The sequence below is a fragment of the Branchiostoma belcheri genome, unplaced genomic scaffold, assembly GCF_001625305.1.
Source record: "Branchiostoma belcheri isolate BF01 breed outbred unplaced genomic scaffold, Haploidv18h27 scaffold24, whole genome shotgun sequence".
Classification (NCBI taxonomy): Eukaryota; Metazoa; Chordata; class Leptocardii; order Amphioxiformes; family Branchiostomatidae; genus Branchiostoma; species Branchiostoma belcheri.
Window position 1 is genome coordinate 1,839,199 of NW_017803843.1, and position 16,813 is coordinate 1,856,011.

The 16,813-nt window shown below is 40.7% G+C and overlaps 1 protein-coding gene across 1 annotated transcript in view; it reads left to right on the forward strand.

Moving 5' to 3' along the window:
- Positions 1–16,813, forward strand: part of LOC109470934 (pleckstrin homology domain-containing family H member 1-like) — a 77,910-nt gene that overhangs the window by 17,173 nt on the left and 43,924 nt on the right. Inside the window, exons 2-5 of the mRNA XM_019770031.1 lie at positions 3,870–3,932; positions 9,880–10,029; positions 12,370–12,453; positions 13,146–13,227. Coding sequence (XP_019625590.1) covers positions 3,870–3,932; positions 9,880–10,029; positions 12,370–12,453; positions 13,146–13,227 — 379 coding nt within the window. The remainder of the gene's footprint in view (positions 1–3,869; positions 3,933–9,879; positions 10,030–12,369; positions 12,454–13,145; positions 13,228–16,813) is intronic.

The following is a 16,813-nucleotide window of genomic DNA, read 5'->3' on the forward strand; positions in this document are numbered from 1 at the left end:
CTTCACAAGTATTGATCACCTGGAATATGGCTTTGTTTAATGTTATGCACATCTATTAACCTTTAAAACAGACTCTGGTACAGACTGGTACAACTTTAGACAATTGGAAGGAAGTAGTTGTATATGTATGTATGTAGTAGCCTTTATGGGCAGAACAATAGCTGCTGGTCAAACAGTGTCCCAGGAAAAAAAGGAAGCACTTCTTTAAACAGTCATGTGGATGTGAGTGGGGTAAAGAATGAAGGTGGGTACATTGTATCTAACAGAAGTGGGTACACAGAATATAATCAGCAGGGACAGGATGTCCACTTCTTACCCCAGAATTAGATGTTGACAAAACAAGTCCTGTGTTTGTTTTGATAAGTGGTGACCATTGTCTAGGGCTGGTGCTTGCACCCTCACTCTGAAATGGGAGAACACCTTTCGCAGGTGTTTTGAAATGTCACTGAGTAACAATGCCCGGCCTGCCTGAATGTGCACTGTCAGATCTACATGTCAGAGCCTTGTTATGACCCCCGCTGCAAGTGCTTATGAAATATTACCAGGCTACTGAGTGTCCTATTCCTGCACAACCTTGAATTTGGATAGATCATAGCTTGAATACTAAGGGGGAGTAGACAGAGTAAACAAATTATTTAGTAAGATCATGTCTTGGTAACTATAGAGGAGGAAAGACCAATACATATAATATACCTACATAGGTAAGAAGGTAAATAAATATTAATGAGGTAAAGCTGTTATAATTGTAGTTAGCAACTATTAAATTATATTTGTAAGAATTCAACAGACTCAGTGACTAGAATGAAAGTAGTAATGCCACAGACTTGGTCAAGCTTGAAATTGAAGGCCAGATGTACTGATGCCCTAGATGGGACATGCTCACTGCCCTGACCCTACACTACTCTTGATTTATCATACATGAATAAATCATACATAAAAGCTACCTTGGCGAACCTCTGACAAGCAATATTTAACTCTTACTTTATGTACCCCACAATACTAGATAAAATGCTTTAGGACATCCCTGGGTTTGAATCAAGCAAAGGCCTACAGTACTGAGAAACATTAAACAAGCAAACAAGGGGGAAGAAGAAAGAAATACATTTATTTTATAAATCACAAACCAACCAACAAATACGACTGACCAGTAACCTTCTTGCTGAGTTGCTATACTGGTATCAGAGGTGAACTAATGTGGAGAGCCCAGAGCCAGATGTCCCTATCAGATGTGGCTGTCAGGCTTTGACCTGCTCCCTCCATCAATATATATCCCAATTTCAAGGTTATCAGCTAATGGAAGGGGACCTTTCACAATGAATGCTTGCATTCCCTACAGTCTTGTACAGGGAACAAGGTTTTGCACTCTTCTGCAAAGCAATATGTGGCTACGGTAGTAGTAGGCCCACTAGTACTGCCATTGACAGGCATGTAAGATTTCAGGGTAATTATGTTTACTCAGTTTAGTACAGTTTACTGGATAAAATTGCAAGGCTGTGGGGATGTAGATTTAGTGGTTTTAAGAATTGTATCTCTGAAAAGCTAGAATATTATGATAGAATTGATGACATCACGGTTGGTGATGGCAGTTCATTGTTTAATCACAAATTAATCAATTGTCATGGTTTACTATGGGTTTGCTTTTTAGAGATGTGTATCATGGTCAATTTGTATAATTTGGAATTGAAGATGATGATTTACAATTATAGTTGATTTGATGCATGATAATGCACCATATCAGCATGAATGGATATATTGAACATAACAGCTGCATATAATGACCATATCAATAATTGAAAAGGCTACTAAAGGAACAATAATCTGTGAACTCTTTATCCCACAAGGTGATAACAATCATATGATTAAAGAAATTAATTTTCATATCGTCATGCAGTCATATATTATGCAGCAAAATGAAAATTTGGGTTGCCTTGTGCTTACATAATGGTCGCCTGGTTACACAGTATGACAGCTGTGATTACTGATATCATATATTATTATCAGGGTTTAAAGTAATAACGTGCTGGCTTAATTTGATATATGCCTGATTGTTCATGCAGTGTGGTATCTGATGGGACATAAAGGTTACAAATGGTAACTGTCCCATGTATGTAATGTAACAAAAGTAGTTTGAATTCTTATTTCACACATTGTGATCAACCAGCAGTGAACTTCAAAGTACATTTGTATATTTGTAACCTAGTCTGGTAAATTGTGAATATTCAAGGATATTGCTGCCTTGTAATTACATATAAGTTATTATAAAAATATGGCTTTGTTCTGCACCATGTCTACAGCATTTAAGTTTGTATTTCTCATCGCATTTTTCATCGCCTTAATCCCAAAATCCGTTGTAACAACAAGTCTTAGGTTCAAGGTCAAGATTCTGTCTATTTTAGGACTTTGCAATGCGGGATTACTTGTTGCTACCTGAAGAGTTACAGGAATACCTGCTTACTCATGTTATAGACACACTGTGGCAGTAATGGTATACCTTAGGCTTGGAGCTATATGCACTGGTCTGGCAGGTAAATGGACAAGTTTCCTGCCCTACAAACATGACCATGATTTATTATATCCAGTGGGTATCAGTACCTACAAGCACTGCTCTGGTTTCCTCATTACCAGCGTCTATTTTGGGATCAACATACCTAGTTCAAGTGTTACATTTTCCCGGGCACCTCATGGGGCCGTGAGTTGGCTTCACAAAGCGATGGACACATTGACTTTTTTGTTTCCATGACATTCCTGCAGCATGGCATCACTCCTACTTGGCTTTCAGGGCCTGCCAGTACACACACTGAGTCAGCTGGTGTCACGCTGCGACAGACAGGGAAACAACCAACCACTCACATTCTGCAGATATGATATCTATATTTGAGAAAATATTCCATATTTATCAGACCATTGTCACTAATAAAAGATTAACGATTTCAGAGTTAGCCATGTGATAATGTATTTGTAAACAGTGAACATGTTGATATTGAAAAACTTCTCTTTATTTATCTTCTTGCAGACATGTATACAATCATGGACTTGTTACTTGCTGGTAAAGTTGTATGACCAAGCATATGACCAAGTATTACCTGTTAGGTTGTGTATGTGTTTTGTACAGCTGGCAACTGTGTAACTATAAGGCTGGAAAAGTGGTACAATGTAGTAGCTTTGCCTGAGCCTGTTCTGTAGAACCTCCTTGGTCTTAGCAAAGAGAGTTTGATGCCAAGTTTCTTTGAAATTCTGTAAGCATCAGAGACTTCTTTATAGCCATGTTTATGTCTCCTACCAAGCTACAGATATACACATGAAAAGCTCATTTCTTCGGTAAATATTGCCATCTTATATCGTATTTCTCTTTCTAGGCTTATTGCATCCACAGGTGATTGGATTTTGTCAATGAATTATGGGTATATCTTCTTACATCATGAGGTTGTCTGCCACATGGCATTTCAATCAGTGCTGCCAATGACTGCAAGTGTGCCAACATGTCAAGTCAACTGCCTTGTCATTCTGTGTGGTACACAATGATGGCAGTGTTATGTCTGTGTCATGAGCTGGGCATTGAACAAGTCCTGCAAGCAGGCTCAACATTTATGTGCAGCCAACAGCAGGTCAAACCCATATAAGGAGAAGACCACATGGTCGCTCTAAATCAAGTCTACGCTTTACCATGCAGGCACTTGAGTCTGTGAAAGTTGGAGACAGTATTGTTGGAGTGATTTAACGATGATCTGCTGTGGGTGTGTGGATAACCGTCATTCTATTCAACTTCCATTTCCAGTAAGTACCATTTGACTGAATCATACAACTAAAGAATAGTCAACATGTATTTCAACTGTGTCAGTTCTAATGTTGTTTCACTTCCTATGTTTCAGATGCAGGAGCTGGAAAGGAGAGTGCAGGAGGCTGATGCTAAGGCAGACAAAGCAGAGGAGCAGGTGTGTAAACTAAAATGTCTCTGTATTTGTATAAGTCTACTGATGTACAGGTGAGTCAGTAGATATTCTAATCATGCGAATGAGATATAGACAAGTGCATTGATGATATAGCATAATAGCACTCTTATTGTCAGTGCTGTCTTCTGCCATAGTCAGAAAGGCTTTCCAATTTGTACAATTATGTAATCAGTCCCACATAAAGAGCAGTATAGTGGTGGCTATAGCCAGCTATAGCTACTAATGCAGCCTCTACTGTACAAATACTTGAACAGGGATAAAAGTTTCAAGTTCAGACTATACAATAACTGCATTATAATAATGGCACACACACACATACATACTCAAGTCAGGTAGCAAGAAAGACACACTGCACAATTGCTGAAAGTTTTTAAAGGCTTTTATTTTCTTGCATTGTACCATGGACAGGGTAGTGCACTGGCGCAAGCTTGCATTGTTACTGGTAATTGTCAACAGGTGACGTTCTCTGAAAGAAAATCTCAGCATAACAACAATTTCATCCATAGTCCTGCCTCTAATTGGGACCGAAAATGCTCATTAAAGAGAAGTTGGCAAGTGGCCTAGTTTGTCAGGCATGATGGCCTGCTGAGCACTGTGTGGATGGGTGGGCAGCACCTTTGCTCTAATTTCCACCACAGTCAAGAACTTTTACAAATCGACCAACACTTGTTTCATCGCCATTTATGCAGCTTTGAATGTGTTTGTTACAGTAAAATATGTGAAATATATCAAGCTTCAAAAACATGGCAGTACCTATATAAAAACTGTCTAAAACTTTGTCACTGAGCAAAATGCATAAAATGAGATTTTTTAAATCTAAAGTGCATACTATTAGCTACATGTCATAAATACCACATAACAGTAACACTTCAGTTCTGTCCTTGGAGTTGATAAAATCTGCATCACTTACATTAACAACTATGCTGTTCCTGAGATTTAAAAAAAAAGCCTTTCCCTGTGGAAGTCCTCCAAGGCCACAACCATTCTGGTACTAGTATTCTATTTGATTTTCAATTGCATGATGAGACAATCCCTTGTCTGCCATTTTCTTCTCTTCTCTCTACCATCACTATTGTTAGCATGTCTCTGATCTTTTGCTTGAGCCAAAATTTCCTGTGGCTTCTGTTGGCACCCATTATAGCTGATGTCATCTCCTGGCCACATCTGTGGGAGAGGCTCTACCCACCTGTTATGTCTGTTAGCTCAGGCCAAATCTGGCACACAGGTGGAAGCTGTCCAACTTTTTGGTGGTCTTAGATTTTTAGTCTTGGAGATATAAATTCTGTGTTTCCCTAAAGCTTTATCAGCAGAACATAATATGGTTGGATAAAGCTATTGTTACAGTATTGCTACAGAGAAGGACAGATAAACAAGCATTGCATCTATATTACCTTGTTAGCTACAATTCATAAAGATTGTAATGCTGTTTAAGATTCAGCTTACTAAGTAGTTGCTACTGCCTGGTAGTACCGTAGTCAGTATTGCTTGCATAATACGGTATCATCATCATCAACCATTTCTGAGGGGTCACACTCATGATCAACTCCTGAACAAATTCCCATCATGTACATTGTGTTATTTCTGTGACTTAATATCCACTCTGAGGATCTAAATCTAAGAATGCAAATCATCTAACCATAAAGTCTTATGGCCCAGCAAGAAAGGAGGCCTAGGGGAGTGACTCCCAGTTTTGGCAGGGGAGGGGGAGGGTTCTTGCAAGGTCAAATCCATTACATAGCTTCAAATGATCATGGGAGTTCTACCTGTGGTAACAACACTTACTGTAGGTGGAGAGTCTGCATCAGAGGGTGGACAGGAGGAAATGGCTAAATCAGAGTAACTCCGGCGGTCCTGAGGGATGTTACAGTTTCCACAACAGAACTGTACTCCACCAACCTGAGTAACAGCTGAAGCTGGGTGAGGGGTGATGTCAAGCCTTGTTTGGGAGGCTGGCCTCTTGGGGAGACTGTGTGGGTGGAGTAGGAATGCAAGGGGAAGGCTGATAAGAAAAAGTTCAAGAGATTTTATCAGGTTCAAGCACATGTTTCCTACAGGATGATAGGTTACATGCTGTTGTATTCTGGGGGAGAAAACATAACTGACCTCAATACCTGTAACCTTGCTCCAGTGACCTGTATTAGACCAAAGATATATCCATCCTCTAATTAATTAGTTTGCAAGGTAAGCCCTTGAAGATGAAAAGATGGTTGGTAAGGAGAGGAGAAGCTGTCTTGTAACATATGGCCTGGCTCTCTGTGATAATCAGATGATGTTGATGGATTTGTGGTTTCTTTGAACTTTTGGGAAGAAAACACTGTCCTGTATATATAAAACTTAATTATGATTTTGTTCCTAGATGTTGATAACTTGTAATTCCCTTTTTTTTTAATTTTAGGATAGCACATTTTTTTTCTCATTACAATTACAAATGTAGTGTTGTTTTCAGTATTCCTAAGTCAATGTATGTATGAATTGTATGTGTGCAAAGAGACTGCAAATTTGGCCTGCTTGACTCTCAGTAACCTTCTTGACAGCTGTTTTAACCATGATTTGTAGTTAGAGGAGTCATACCTACTACATGCAGACTATACAGGAGAAATCTGTGAGAGAAAAGCAAACAGGAGTGTTTGTGTAGCTGCTAGCAGGAACTTCTCACCTGTCTCCTGGTATGTCACTACAGACATAACTCGACTGACAAGCTACCGCCTGCAAAGGATCTTCCTTTCATACATATATATATATGGCTATATAAATGGCATACATTTTTACATGGCATGTAGATAGCAATGGATTTATAAACATGGTTAAGTTAACATGATGTATAAGGTTAACTGAATCACAGATTGATCCCTTTTGTACTATTCAATATTAACTACATTGCTATCAGAGATAAACTGTTCATATGATTTTTGACAAAATATTTATACGAATACACACAACAAAGTTCAGCTATGCTGGGGAGCTTTCGAGACGTTACACTGTCTCTTCTTCAACCCGATTGAGATCTCGTCTTGGAGTTCTCTTGTCACGTGACTTGATGGGATAATCACGTGACAAGAGACAGTCATATACAGGTTTTAGGTAGTGACGCCCCCTGTCCTTGTTTAAGGTACTGCATTGTCGGCGGATCTGGATTGCCTCCCGGATCCCCCTTGCAAACCAATCGGAATCTTGATCCAGCACTTTGACCCTGTCCCAGTCTATGTTGTGTTTCTTCCTGGCGACGTGCTCCACAACAGGTGACGACACACAGCTCGGTCTCTTGTGTTCCTGTAGACGGGCGCGTAGTGGTCTCTCTGACTCCCCTACGTATGTTGCAGGGCAGTCCGCACATGGGATGTGGTAAACCGTTCCACTCCGATCCAGCGTCTTGATCTTGTCTTTAGGTGCTACCAGGTTCCGTCTGATGGTGTTGACCGGTCTGAACTGACACTGTATCCCTTTGCTTCTGTACAGTCGCATGAGTGTTTCAGAGATACCCTTGATGTAAGGAATGCTGACTGTCCCTCTGCGCACCACTCTTGTCTGGTCAGGTGGAGTTCTGTTAGGTCTCTTACAACGTTTTGTCTTACAGGCCTGAAACATCCATTCTGGGTATCCACATACCGAGAGTGCATTTTGTATGTGTTCGATTTCCAGGGTTTTGTCACTCTCTTCGGTGACAATCACATTGGCTCGGTCAGTGAGGGTTCGCACTACACCTATCTTGTGCTGAAGAGGATGGTGGCTTGAGAAGTTCAGATACAAATCTGTATGGGTTGGTTTCCGGTAGATAGTGGCATAGAGTGAGCCATCCGGCCTTCGGTGGATCAAAGTGTCCAACATCGGTAACTTCCCTTCTTTCTCCCTCTCGACCGTGAACTTGATGGCACTATTAACCTGGTTAATGTGAGCGGTGAATTCCTCTATCCTGTCCTTCTTCTGGATCACAAACGTGTCATCAACGTAGCGGCCCCAGAATTTGGGAGGGTTGGGTGCAGTGGAAATGGCCACTTCCTCAAAGTGCTCCATGAAGAGGTTTGCCACGATGGGGGAGACGGGTGACCCCATCGCGGCGCCTTCCACTTGTTTGTAGTAAGTACCGCTGAAGACGAAGTACGTCGTGGTGAGACAGAATCGTAAAAGTTCTACCACCTGTGTTACACCAAGGTTCGTCCTTTCCGAGAGAGTCTCGTCATTCTTAAGTCGTTCCTCGATAACGTCAATTGCTTCGTGGATGGGAGTGCTTGTAAATAGTGCAGTGACGTCATACGATACCATTTCCTCGTCATCACCGACGGTTAACTCACTGATCTTATTTACGAAATGTTTGGAATTCTTAATATGGTACTGATTCTTGCCAACTAGAGGGCTTATAATGTCGGCAACGAGCTTGGCCACATGGTAAGAAATAGATCCTATGCATGAAATGATGGGTCGCAGAGGTGCCCCTACCTTGTGGATCTTAGGTAGGCCATAGAACTTTGGAGTGTCCTCAGATGTAGGATACAACTTCAACTTCAGGATCTTGCTGATTACACCTTCCTTTTCCAGATTCTGTAGAATCGTGATCAGCTTTCTCTTGTATTGGGGTGTAGGATCCTTCTGTAACTCAGTGTAGGTGTTAGTATCGCTGAGGAGTTGTGAAGCCTTCTGCTCGTAGTCTCTTCTGTTCATAACAACTGTTGCTCTTCCTTTGTCAGCAGGAAGAATGATGACCGTTTTGTCTTGCCTGAGATCGGACAGTGCTTCCTTCTCTTCATGACTGATATTACTAGGAGGTAGTTTGGCCTTCTTGATTATGTCAACAGTTTTGGCGCGTAGTTCGTCTGCGTCTACTGGTTCATATGATGCACCTCTCTGGTATGTCTAATGTACAGATGGTTCAAAAAGACCTCTTGGCATACTTTCAAGGTACAGTACTTTGATACATGTATTTGTAAGTGGTGAGTCAACCCTTGTAAGAGGAGAGAGGTTGTGTCTGTGTAGGAAGTCCTGGAGACACTGACAGCTGTCCAAGGGAAGATAGTTCCAAAATTGTTAGCAGATTGGACATTGGACAAACCAACATTTGTGATTGCACAACTGTCAGAGCAAAGGTAAAATCTCAAAATGTACAGGGAGTAATAGATCTGTATCTCTATAAAACTTGAATGATGATGAAGTTCTTGCTATAATTCCTATGATAACCTAGAGAGTACCTAAAGAATGGAAGCCATTATGAACTATTGATGTCAGTATGTTCTGTACTGGTTCATAGACAGATAGATGTAGCAAGGTCACCTCCTTCAAAATCAACCTGTCCCTGACCAGACATGGATCAATATGCAGGTGCCCTTTCTGGCCCTTGCCTCTATCCTGTACTGTTACATTACCATCCTCCTCTCAGACTATTGATCGGTACATATGTATACTGCAGGTCAAAGCAGAAAGCCCCTGACCCTATATCCATCTTTAGAATATGTGGTATCACAATCATTTTAGCTAATGGTGAAGTGAATTGAAGGCCTATGATTTGCTAGTTAATGCAGGATGCTGCATTCCCAATGTTCCTAAAGGCTTCTGGATCAATATCGTCACCTGATCCTGTTATGTCGTAAATTGCATCTTCTCTCAAAACTACAGTTCTTGTGCACTTTGGCAAGACTTTTTGATACCAACTAGTGTTCATTGTACATGTTGACCAGTCTCCTATATTGATCAAATATGAAAGGCCATCCTTTGCCTTCATGATATATGTATCCTAAGTTAAGATAAATATCTGTTATCAAGAATGGTATTTTTCGCTCCAGGGTTTGATGAGCTGGTGTGATAAACTGTGAGGGATATTGCCCTGGAGTAATATATGACGGTGATGTTCAGTACTACATTCTACGGGTGCTGGTCAAGATAACATCGTAGCTAGCTGATCTTTGTGTTGGCTCATGTTGTGTTCCTTTGTGTTACACAGTTACGAGTGATGGAGCAGAAGCAGGTGACCCAGAACATCGACGTGCGGCAGTCCACCAGCGCTCTGTTCGTGCGCATCCAGGAGCTGGAGACAGCCTGCAGGGAGAAGGATGACGTCATCGTCAAGTTAGAGATACAGCTGGAGGAACAGGTTAATTGTCACTTTTATCTGTAGCATATCTTGTTATCATCAGATCTATCATGTATACTGTAAACTTTTGTGACTTCGTAAGAACTCCTAATGATGTGAAAATAGCTTGGAATGGCAGAATAAAACTTTAAAAGCTGTGAAATAGGCAAGAAGAAACCCTGAGCTTCCCATGTCTCCTCAGACAAGACAACAGATCAGAACATGTTTACTTTCTCACACCTGTTTCAACCCACCAGGTACACTGGATTGTTTTAGCAGCAACCCTGTTGACTTGTTGGCAAGAGAGAGAGGATTAATTATGCCAAGAAATGTTCTGCTTTATGTCAAGGTTGTAAAAGTAACATACCTAGATGCTAAAGCTCTTTAAAATCATGTTAACATATCCATGAAAATCATCCGCAACTAGGGTGGGGACATCTAGTAGTTGTCGTGGACAAACTGATTAAATCATCAGCAGGAAGTTTGCTCCCCTCCTCGAGTTCTGTCACCTGTATGATCACCTGGTCACACCCCCATGTCTTACAAGTTTACTCAAGGATTATGTCTTGTAGGCCCCTCAAGTGGTCATCCTGTATGTCATGTGTACAACAACCTTAAATGCAGGTAACCAGAGTCAAACAGTGGCTAATGAGATGCTGCAATGTACCTTAAGCCATGTGGGTAAATGTTTCAATTCAGTTACTGCCGAGGCAACAAAACATTCCAAAGGCATGAATTCCATTCAGTCGTGGCGTTCCTGGATGGTTGGGGAGAACGTGAACATGACCAGTGTTTCAGGAAACCACAGATGTGGTCACTGACACGGACACCTTTCCTGTTAAAAAGGCATGGTTCTGGCATCCTACAAGTTAGGTAAATGTAAACATTGAAGCCACAAGTATTCACAGGGCCACTGATCCCAACTGATCTCCAACTATAGATAACTATCCTCACCTTGGCTTGCTTTATGTGTAAATAAAGGTGGAGAATAATAGCCTTAAAAGTGTACAAAAAGATGTGGGCAGGACAAATGACAAGGTTAACACTGAAGATGTATTACAATGTATTAGCATGCAAAGTGCCCTAACCACTTATAACTGAAGGACAAGTTTGTAGAAGTAACCACGGGGTTGAAGCTTTAAGTTCATGAATGACTCTCATTCAATGAGTTAAAGTAGGTGCCACATGTCTTATTTATACCTTTGTTCCTTTTACTGATATTGGAGAACATTTGAGAGAAGGAACTTCAAGAGGTTGGTCTTGGAAGTTGGCAGGATAGGCCTGTACCCACAAATGTTAGCAGGACTGCTGCCTGTTGTTCCTTTGGGGATATGTAATTCTGACAAGCTGTCATAATTCTATTTACAAGTTCACAGAGGCCAGGACACACCATGAACCTGTCTAAGCCTGATAAGGCATTCCGTTTGGGAACATTCTAATGAATACTGATATAATGAGGTAGTAAGGTCACATGAGGACAAGGTCTCCAATTTCTTCCCTACAGTGTGTACCTAAGACTGATCAGGCTGTGTAGCTAGTCCTTTGTGATGTTTATTTGTGAGGTCCCAGACCTGACACCTGTACTGGAGCTAGCATGTTTTCTGTAATAGTTTGGCAAAGGATTTACATGTTTCCTTGTGGAAGGGGTAGCTTGTCAGTTTGTCAACTATGGGGAGGGAACTGTTTGTTCAGACCACGGAGAGCTTCCTACTACAGTCAGATACCTCACTGATACTGTAAATGCAGAAACTTTTTGCATTGGTTTTTTTTCCCTCTTTTTTTGTGGTAATCTCTCCACCTTGAATTTATGACACCGCCAATTGTATAATTACTGCTGAACAACAGAATTGTGTCAACCACAAATTAAAATGCTGCAAAAACCTCACTTTCCTTCCAAGCCAAATATAACCACTGTGAAATTAAATGCATTTCCACATTTTCCAGTAGTGAGGCAAGGACTGGTGCTTTTTACAACCCATGTCAAAAACAGTACAGCCCTGTGTACACACCTACAGAGGAGCCTTTTGTTAACCTTGGACAGTTTTCACCATGCAGGGGTGTAACTCAGGGCAGTGTGAAAGAAATTTGGGCTAACTGGCTAATGAAAAGGTGACCTTGTGATGGCTGCCTGTAAAAAATGTGGTGACAGGTGTTGTTTTGATGTGTACATTTAGATAAGGGGATTTTGACTGTAAGCTTTCAAAGTATATTTTCCCTTCCTGTTCAGATTTCCTCTGTTTAAAAGCAGTTGTCAATCAGATCCATATATATAATTGTTACCTGGTATATTCAAACTCAGTATTGAATATGAAAAATTATTTCCTTAATTATAATAGTAACTTTTTCCATTTTATTCTGCAGAAGGAACTTCGTGCTCAGGAAGGAGAGATGGTGGAAAAGAAGGCAGCTAAGATTAAGGAATGGGTTTACAACAAGCTGGGAGAGGTGAGATTAGACATACATGTACATAACATGTAATGTTGTAGACATAACAGAGATGGCTATTTCCATATCTAAGATCTTAGATGTACCATTATGACTGTATAGGTATTCATTAACATGTTAGAGTTCCTTGTCACACTCTGTTGTATAATATGACACATAATGTCTTTTGATGGAGGGACTTGGGAAATGGGAAACTACCACATAATTCCCATGACTGTGGTGAACATACTGGATCATATTTCTGATGAAAGCTGCATTCATGGAAGAAACCCTGGACAACAGCACTACTGTGAATGACACACATCTCATGTTGAGAATTTGGAGAATTGTCATGTACAGACTGCTACTGGTATTTTCCTTCTAATGTCATGTAATGCAGCAGCAGTTGTTATAGTTATTTGTAAACCATTGATAGCTGGGAGTAGGTAGTACAGGTTTTCCTTGGGATTATATTGCATACGGTTGTCAGTGTGATGTTACATTGGAATGTGCTTCCCCTCAGTATCATTTGCTCTTGTGTGTGATCAACATGGCATCATTGGTATCGAAGTGCTCCCTACTAAGATTTAAAACTTGATATTGTCTGTTGCTGCCTTATTGTGCAATGAGTTAGTTAATAGGTGGCCTAGTACATGTTGAAGATCACAACTTGTGAAGGTCATGAATGGTAAGGTCACATGTCTGTGTTCCAGTTGGAAGAGGAGAATGAGCGACTGCGCCGCACTCACCAACAGTCCATGTACGCTCTGGAGTCCCTGCAAAAGAAACTGCAAGGTTAGTCACTTCATCTACTACTAGTACATGTAGTGAAATGTCATGTCTGTAGGACATCCTTGAGTATATTTCCTTCCTGTAACAACCTTTCACCAGATACTTGAAGGTCAAGTTTATGGACAGGGATAAACCCTCAGTATGGTGCTTTCCCTCCCATTGTTGCCATGTTAATGGCTGGCCCTCAAAGTCTGCTGAAGACAGACTTTCAATGTCCCGTGCTACTGAACCGGTCTGCCTCATTCTAACTGGTGACCATGTGAAACTATATACAGATAGACCCATCTCAAGCCACCCTCAAATATCCTAATTTTTGGTATATGGAATGTTCATACCAACCCAGTCACATTAACAAGTAAATGTAGATCTTGTGAACTGGCTTGTTTAAAAGTCTGGACCTAAACTTTACTGAACTTTACTTTGGGCTTAAGACGATCAATCTCAAGGTTTCACCTTAATCAAAGCTGATAGCACAGGTACTCGCCTAGTCAGAGCCTGTTAGACACACTGTTAATCCACTCCACCTGACTGTGTGTCTGCTATAACTCAGGTGCTTCAAACTGTGTGATGTTAACCAGTCAGGACATACAGGATTGGAGAATTCCACAGGTCACATGAACAGTGTCAGCTGGTTTTATCAACTGTCGGGCAAGAAGGGCAAAGTTTGTATGCAGGGCATTACTTTAACTTAAAGGGCATCCAGTTAAACCAAGCTCATTAAACCTTTGTTCCATGTGCAGTTTGTCCTATTACACTAAAAATGTGAAAACGTCAGTTAACCATCCTTCCCTAATTTGGATGAAGAAAACCACATGCAGTACTTCTCTGTCTGCCACTGTCCATTTATCTAACCAATGTGTATATTGCTTCGAAGTCAAGAATTGATTGTGTCTGACTCCTATTTCATTGATAATGTCATTCCAACATTTGTTAAGTTGGAATGACGTTAAATCAAAAGGTAAAAGAACAAAGTTTAAGACATATGGATAGACATAAGCCACTAGTTACCTTCGCCAAGAAGGTTATGTTTTCAGTTTTCAGCATTTGTCCGTTTGTCCGTCTGTCCGTTTGTCCGTCTGTCTGTTTGTGAACAGCATAACTCAAGAAACTCATGCATTGTCATGAAACTTGGTAGGTGGGTAGGTCTTGATGAGACCTAGAAATGATTAGATTTTTGGGCCCCCTGGCGGCTTTTGTTGGTACTGCAGCAGAACTTCCGGTTTTGATATCTCACGATCTGGACATGCTAGGGTCACAAATTTTGATTGGTAGCTAGCTCTTGGGGTAGGGAAGACATGACATGAGTTTGGGTCCCCTAGCGGCTTGTTCTGGAACTGCAGGAGCATTTTGTTGTAAAAATTTTCAAAGGAGGAAAACTCAAGAACCGGTTGACAGATTCTTGTGATTTTTTGTATGTACATGTAGGTAGCTGAAGTGATGCTTGACATAATCATATGACTATTATGCAAATCAGGAGCTAATTTGTATAATCAATGAGGAAATTCTATAAATCTGCTTTGTTCAATAATAGGACTATGAAACACTTTTGACATGTAATTGAGAACGAAAAAAAAACATCTGAGGATATAGATTATGTAAATAAAGACCTAATTTGCATTATTACATTATTAATTGGAAATTTTTATAATTTCATAGTTGTAACTGCTGGGAATGTCAGACTTGCCACATTTGGAAGTTAAGTGAAGGCAAACATCAATAAACATAATTCATTCACATCATGACCTCATTTGCATAATTTGAGGAAAGGCTATAATAGCCTTTTTATTAAGATAAGGCTGTCATTGGGTGGAGAATATGACCAACTGATATAATCCATGCAAATGAGGCTCTTATTTGCAAAATCAATGATTAAAATTGTATAATTTATCAACCGGAAGAGTTAACATCATTTGGCGAAGGTATGAGGTCGTGGAACTCTTGTTTTATACATTTACTCATCCTAGCCCAGTCCTGTGACTGTATACATGCACACACTGCCATCGGAAGAGAATCTGAGTAAAAAAAGTCTGTTTCATGAACAGATGGAATAAGGCAAAGGGAACAACCTGTGTCGGTACAACCGATATTGCTGCAAGGATCTTGATCAGTCCATCAGACATTTGGTCAGGACCTGGTTTTGCCTTACAGAAGAGGATGCAGATGCAGGCTATGGAAATCATTGAAGTCATTAGTTTTTAATTTGTTCTTCTGTAAACTGGCAGAGATGTGAGGCAGGTTTGTCTGGAGTTACCTAGCTGAAAGGAAGTTCTGGCTTCATTGATGCATGCTGAAGGAGTCAGGGACAAGGACAGACAGTCACTGAGCATCATGGGTCATGGGGAGGGCAACTCTGTCTGACGTAAGCCTGCTTAAAGGAAATCTCACATGATAGGTACAGGGTCAGTGTCAGCTGCAATATTGAAAAGATGGAAATACATTGGAAACGAACTAGAGAGAATAAGCCGCAAAAAAATATGGTACACATTAAAACAAAGTAATCTCACTGCTGGTAATGACATAGGAGAAAAGGATACATATACTAAGGTGACAGGCCTTTGCTTCTTGGAAAGCATTTCATGGACATGACCTTTCTCTTCTCTGCAGGGAGCATTGTTGTGTGGGTAGTGAGATCCTGCTTGTGAGTGGCAGCCAGGGTGGCCAATGATTGGATGTGTCATTGTGTCGTATCTGTCTCTCAGATAAGAGGATTCCGACGGATGACCATGACATATGCAGTCATCTCCCATTTATGGGTACATAAGGCACACACAACCCAGAACACGCCTCACTGTTGGAGGTCCGTCTTGTCTTGGATACAGAAGGCGTCTGATGACTCTTTCTCCAACCTTTAGAACCCGACTGGTGGCACCCCACAGTTTGTTTCTTAAACCTCCTTTATTGAAAGTGACAAGCCATGGCCAAGTTTAATCATCAAAGCACACGATAAAGAATACATCATCCCTCCTACACGGCTTAGTTCTCTCAACTGCCAAATACAGTGACCAGAATAGACGGCAGACCATCCATTGTTAGGAGTCATTGGGTACCCTCTTCAACATTTACACATGAATTTCTTCCTCTTACTTTTGTGAACTTGTTGCTAAGGTGAAAGCCTCTCTTGATGGGTAACTAAATAACAAGCTAATTTGCAAGTTCCTGCCTGACAGTAACAGTCTGTAATTTCAGAAAAGCAATTGGAATGTTTCCTATAAGCTAAGATGCATGTTCCACTGTGGTAAGAAAAAAGGATTGAAATGAGACAGACAGACATTCCTGTTTCATTGGGAACAGTTGCCACAGTTTAAATGCATTTCAGGTAGAAATTCTGGGCTGATTTCTGAATGCAACGTTTCCATTTGTACTTCATCTTAGGTTAGTTAAGGTCGGAGGCTTGGTAGTTGGACTACAAACTTGATGTAAGTAATTCTTAGCCACTAGATAGGAAAAGTTCCTGCTGATTAACAACCTGCAACCATGACCAGCTGGACAGAAAGGTATGGAGGGATATCACTGGTAGTCACCACCTGTGGATGAACTAACTGAACAGCTTTTTTCGGTAGCTGAATTTTAACTGTAACTGAAAATCATT